The 5,782-nt window shown below is 38.4% G+C and overlaps 1 protein-coding gene across 1 annotated transcript in view; it reads left to right on the plus strand.

Moving 5' to 3' along the window:
• The first annotated feature begins 491 nt into the window (after window positions 1-491).
• The window catches only part of LOC109536198 (4-coumarate--CoA ligase-like 9), a 7,892-nt gene continuing 2,601 nt past the window's right edge, over window positions 492-5,782 (plus strand). Inside the window, exons 1-7 of the mRNA XM_019902310.2 lie at window positions 492-894; window positions 949-1,158; window positions 4,234-4,477; window positions 4,529-4,821; window positions 4,891-5,054; window positions 5,104-5,244; window positions 5,297-5,437. Coding sequence (XP_019757869.2) covers window positions 721-894; window positions 949-1,158; window positions 4,234-4,477; window positions 4,529-4,821; window positions 4,891-5,054; window positions 5,104-5,244; window positions 5,297-5,437 — 1,367 coding nt within the window. The 5' untranslated portion in view covers window positions 492-720. The remainder of the gene's footprint in view (window positions 895-948; window positions 1,159-4,233; window positions 4,478-4,528; window positions 4,822-4,890; window positions 5,055-5,103; window positions 5,245-5,296; window positions 5,438-5,782) is intronic.

Below are 5,782 nucleotides of genomic sequence, written 5' to 3' on the forward strand. Positions count from 1 at the left end.
TGGAAATTAAAAAGAACGCGAAACTCGAACAGGCATATAGTACATGAGCACCCTTACTTAGTATTTGCAGTATCTGCAGCTTCTCCCTTGTTAATTGGTTGTTTCATTGTTATCAGCGTTATAAAATAAACTACACCGAACACAATCATATCACACTCAATAATTAATATATCAAAATCACTGTTTATTAACGCATGTGTATTTGAAAAGTTTGCCAGATCTACAGATGCACCCGCACTAAGACTAAGTTGTTGGGAAAAGAAAGCGGATTGTCTGCTATGAGTTGCAAGACAAAGTGGGGCCTTTTGTAATCAGGGCCCGGTTGTGGGGGCCCCTAGTTTTCCCATTGTGTCTGTGATTCTATCAGTCTTTCTGTTATCATAGTCATATCTGTGCGTTCGTATAGTAATTGGTTTGAAGAATTGTCTGCAGTGCCCTAATTTTTATATTAATTTTAGCGTGATTGGTTCAGTGTGTTTGGTCTGTTTAGTGGCTCTTAATGTCAGAATGAAGTTTTAAAAAAGATTAGAGCTGTGTTTTTTTCAATATGCAATATGCTAAATGTATATAAATATTTAACTTGAAGTAGAATAACTTGAGAAACTGTATGACGAAGAATTTTCATAAAATCAGGGCATTCATTTTGACATAAAAGAAAAAGTAAAAAACCGGTTATAGTGAATAACAATCAACTTTCAAGCTGGTGAAAGCGGTAACATAATGTCATTCAAGTTTAGCTCTTTGAAGTCGGAAGGAAGTACCGTGCCTGGCTCAAACCCTGGATATTTTGGTGCCGACATCAATGGAACCAAGTTTATTATACCTTTAAACTATGGCGGTTTGGGCTATAGATTTTTCGATCAACTCAACAATGAGTCCGACAAAGTCTTGCAGGTCCGAATTTGTCGCAGCTCAGTCCATCAATTTTAAAACAAATATTAATTCCAGGTGGATACAATTAACAATATCACAGAAACTAAAAGGGCTGTGAAGACAAGAAGCGTGAGGTTGGCAATCGAGATGCAGGCCAGAGGAGTGGGCAAAAACGATATTATTTTAATTAACAGCAAAACTCACGCCCATCAGACTATAGTTTTGGTTGCCACTTTATTTTTGGGTGCAATAGTGTGTCCTATAAATCCAGACTCACCTTTTAAGGTAAGTAGTTTAGACAGCCAGAGTATTGAACCGGTTTCGTCAAAAAGAGCAGCTTGTGCTCTGCGATTTGAACCTATAAGATAGACTCTGCTGCATACGAATCAAAGCACATTTGTATAACATATCCTTATTATCAGTATATGCTCCTACAGAAGACAAGGACGAAGTCACTTAGGACTCGTTCTATGACTTGCTTTTAACGCAATAATAGAGAATAATCAGCTTTACTGCTGACATAGCCTTCACAATATATTAAACGACTAATAGAATTAGCATCAGCTAATAACATGCTGATAAAATCTACAATGTTCCCTCATAAGTACACCCATAAACAAACCTGACCAGATTGACCATGTCGTGATGGACGATAGGTCCCAGAGACAAGCAGACAACCCTTAGAGTAGACGGAGTTACAGATCATTTTCTGGTAAAAGCCAAACTACAAATCAGAATATCTACTAAGAAAAACAAAAAAAACTAAGCAAACCACAAAATGGAACATAGAGAAACTACAGAATCCAGCATAACAACAAAAATACGAACAAGAACTGGAACAGAAGCTCATTGGAAATGAAAATTGCACTTTGGATGTTGAAGGTTTGTGGAACCATATTGAACAAACGATAAAAAAGTCAGCAGAAAAAACCATCGGGACAACCAAGAAGTAAACGATTAAATCATATTTAGGAATGTTTTCCGGGCTTTGAAGCCGTGGTCTATCGGAATTTCTTCCTGACGTTTCGTCCACAACTGCGGTGGACATTTTCAAAGGCGATGAGGCAGTGGGCGAAGTGATCTCCCGTGCTTTCCGACTAAGAATGATGATCATCATCAGTACACTTACATTACACAGAACACTTTAATTGGGATTAAAATTGTTAATAATGGATTGAGAACAAAATGAAAAGGCAAAAGCCACAGAGCGGGAACAAGTAACGAATATCAAATAATAAGTGCAGTTTTTTAGATAAAAGTTTGTGTTTTATCTCACAGTCACATATCATTGCGACAACGGCAAAAATGCTGAAAATGTTAAATTAGATTTTTAGTCCGTAGTTATAAGTTGTATTTCAATTTATTTATTATCCATTTAATTAGTTTTAGATTAGTTGCAAGTAACTCTTGTTGTTGAAAAATTACATTAGTAAATACTTAAATATGTGAATAAACTAATAAGATGAAATAAATGTTTTTCTTTCGTTACATATATGTATGTATATTCCCTGAACATACCATATACATTCACTGAACATACCATGTACATTCCCAGAAAATACACATGTGTATTCACTGAACATACACATGTATATTCACTGGACATACCAGGTACATTGTCAGAACATACGCATGTACATTCCCAGAACATACCATGAACATTCAGTGTATTAACTCTGACAGATTCCTGGGACATACATGGAATGTTCATAATGGAACCCATGTATGTCCCAGATGTCCCCAATCACTGACACCCAAATAGCACACAGCACTAATACTTAATATGAAAACTCCCAAATTTTTATAATTTCTGCCTACAATCCCCCCAACATACACAGAACCGCACTAAGATGGCAACCTTTTCCACAAAAACATCTCTGCACTCCTCGCAGAAGACTTAAACTCCAAAAACACCATTTGGAATTGCAATTCTCACAACGATGAGGCCGAAAACTTACAAATACTCACAAAACCTCAATTTCCAAATTCAAGCTCCGTCATAATAGACATAGCCCTGACAAATAACATTTCCCACTCCGTTAACATACTGAACTCTGACTCACTTAGCTCCGATCACAACCCCATAATCATTGACATCACCGAAGAATAGACAAACAACCCCCTAGCCCCAATTGCACTCACCGACTGGAACGCCCTCGCATACTACCTTGGCAAGATTAAAACTCAGGCGACTCTCCCAAAAACGTTAACGAGCTTAACTTCCTTTCAGAGAAAATCTCAAATTTTATCTCTACAGCTCTTGCGAAAGCCGAAAGCCAAAAACTAAACTCAAATGAAAACCCTTTCGGCCTTCCGCCAGAACTTAAACAACTTATTGAAAAGAGAAACAAACTAAAACGCAGGGTGCAAGCAATTCTCTGATGCTTAACTCAACCAAGAAGTTAACCGCCTCACTAAACAAACACAAATTCAAACAAAAAACATTAAGAGCGAAAAGTGGTCCGAGCTATTATCCTATCCTATATCTGAGGAAAACATACCAACAGGCGACACCGTCGCCTGGAAAATCACCAAGAGTTTGAGAGGAAAAACAAAAACACACTTCCCCCCAATATGGAGAGTAATAATAAGGATGAGGAGAAAACTGAAGTCTTCTCCGACTCCCTAGAACACTAGTTTTCTCCCAACATGTCCCAGACAAACAACCCTGATTTCGAAGAAAAACAACCACAGACAAATTTCCCCAAATTCCACCCGTAACACTGACCGAACTGAAGCAAATCTCCTCCGTAAAACACGCAAAGCTCCCGGACCAGACCAAATTACTAACAAAATCCTAAAATTTCTTCCAGAAAATCTCCTAAGCCAAGTGGTTCTGTGGGACCGCCGCCTTAACGTATGCGTTTCCGACCTAGTTATCCAACAAACGTTAAAAATGCATAAAGTGAGATGCCTTTATACGAATGTTTATTAGTTAGACTTGCTTGTTTATGATTTGCGTTCACTTTCAATTTCGTTCATTATTGTTCTTGACTGTTCTCAAACATTTTCAATGGAGCATGTACAGAAGAGGAAGAAAAACAACCCGCAAACAATTTGAAAATTTAGTAGAGTTTGTGGAGGAAAATAAAGTTTATTTTCAAGACCATTTACCAATTGCTCTAATAAAGCTAACCTTATAAGACCACCAAAAGACATATTTTTGTTTCATATTAAAAACAAGTTATAGCTAAAACAGAAAACTGCGCTGATTAAGCACAGAAGCTGTCATAGCGTGTGGCCGTTAAAAACAGCGTTTATGATACAGCACAGGGCTGATTGTCGGTTAAAGACCGTGATCACTCAACACTGCTTAAAAATCGGTAGTTCCCAATAAATCTCAGTTAATTCTTTTTTTAGGAATGTTTGGAGCTTGTAAAGAAAGCCAAACCGAAAATGTGCTTTTGCGATTCAAGAACAGTGAGTCAAATCGACAGGATCTTACTGTCGCTGAATATAACTTCGGAAGTGGTCAGCTTTGGAGATGAAGTTTCCGCTACCATCAAGTTCGTCAAGCTGTTTCCATTTAAAGAAGACACTAACTTCAAGCCATTCTTTGTTGAAAATCCGAGCAAAGAAGTGGCTTTTATAGTGCCAACACAAGGTGGCCTGTACTGACCAATTCGGAACCAAAATTTTGTAAATCGGTTTTTAGGCACATGCGACGAACCTAAATTGGTTTGCTTATCCCATCACAACATCTACTTGCAATGCTTGAACTTCATGGAAATGCTGGAGAATCCATCCAAGGTGATTTCGTTCTTCCCATTATCCTGGATAACGCAAACCATTATCGCCTGTTCCTCCCTTGAATTTGGAGTGACGCGAATAATGGCTCCAAGTTTCAACGAAAGAACTGCTTGCAAGATGATTCATGACTTTGTCATCGATGTAGCCGTTTTAGGCTCTGTTTTGGCTTTGAGACTTACGGGCAACGTAGCAGTGAAAGTAAGGCTTACTATTATAATTCATCGATTAATGTTCTTAGAAGCCGATGAAACACAATGTATGTTTAAGGACTTCAACCTCAGTTGCTTGAAATGCGCAGTAGTAGGGGTGGTAAACACCTCTAAAAACGATCTGATGCAAATGAGGAGAGTTCTACCCAACGTGAAGTTTATCCAAGTTTATTCGCTAACGGAAACTGGACTGGTTGCCGCAGTACCTGCAGCAAACTACAGGTTTAACAAATATTGATAACTTGGGTTTACACTGATGTTTTAATTCCAGTGAGGCTCTGGAAAGACCAACTGCTGTCGGAAAATTGCTCAGAAATTGTAAAGTGAAAATCCTGGATCCCGAGACTAAACAATCGGTCGGCCCAGGCCAAATTGGCGAGCTGTATTTTCATGGAGACGGGCTAATGCTTGGGTCTGGATTGAAGAACATCTTCTGGTAAATCTCTGGAATTTTACATTTCCAGTTATTTCAAGGACAACTCCCGAACAATAGCAGCCATAGAAAAGGGGTATTTTAAAACAGGAGACTTAACAAAACACGACGGGGAAGGTTGGCTGTATTTGGAGGGACGAATAGACGATAGAATCATTTTTGAAGATGACATGTAAGAACGTCTCAGGAATCATCAAACTGCCAACATTAACTTTCTAAAAGCACCATTTATGCCCGGTTTCTCAACATTTGCCCTATTGGTTCCATAACTATGTAGTGGATAAAGTTATAAGACCGATAAGATTTTATAGGTTTCCGAACGGTGACAGACAAAGTTATATCGAGCTCATAACAATCCGTTGGATAAGTACCTTTTTAATTCGGCCGACAGAGGGAACTGCTTGATAGGGTATGTTCCATTTTTGACTGGTAGTACGGGAGGTGCGAAATACCGGTAAAAAAGAAGCGGATAGTAAAGAACTTTCACTTTTGTGCATCGCAAGCTAGATGACGCCAC

The sequence above is a fragment of the Dendroctonus ponderosae genome, unplaced genomic scaffold (assembly GCF_020466585.1).
Source record: "Dendroctonus ponderosae isolate FM_Combo_2020 unplaced genomic scaffold, Dpon_F_20191213v2 Dpon_F_20191213_8, whole genome shotgun sequence".
Lineage (NCBI taxonomy): Eukaryota > Metazoa > Arthropoda > Insecta > Coleoptera > Curculionidae > Dendroctonus > Dendroctonus ponderosae.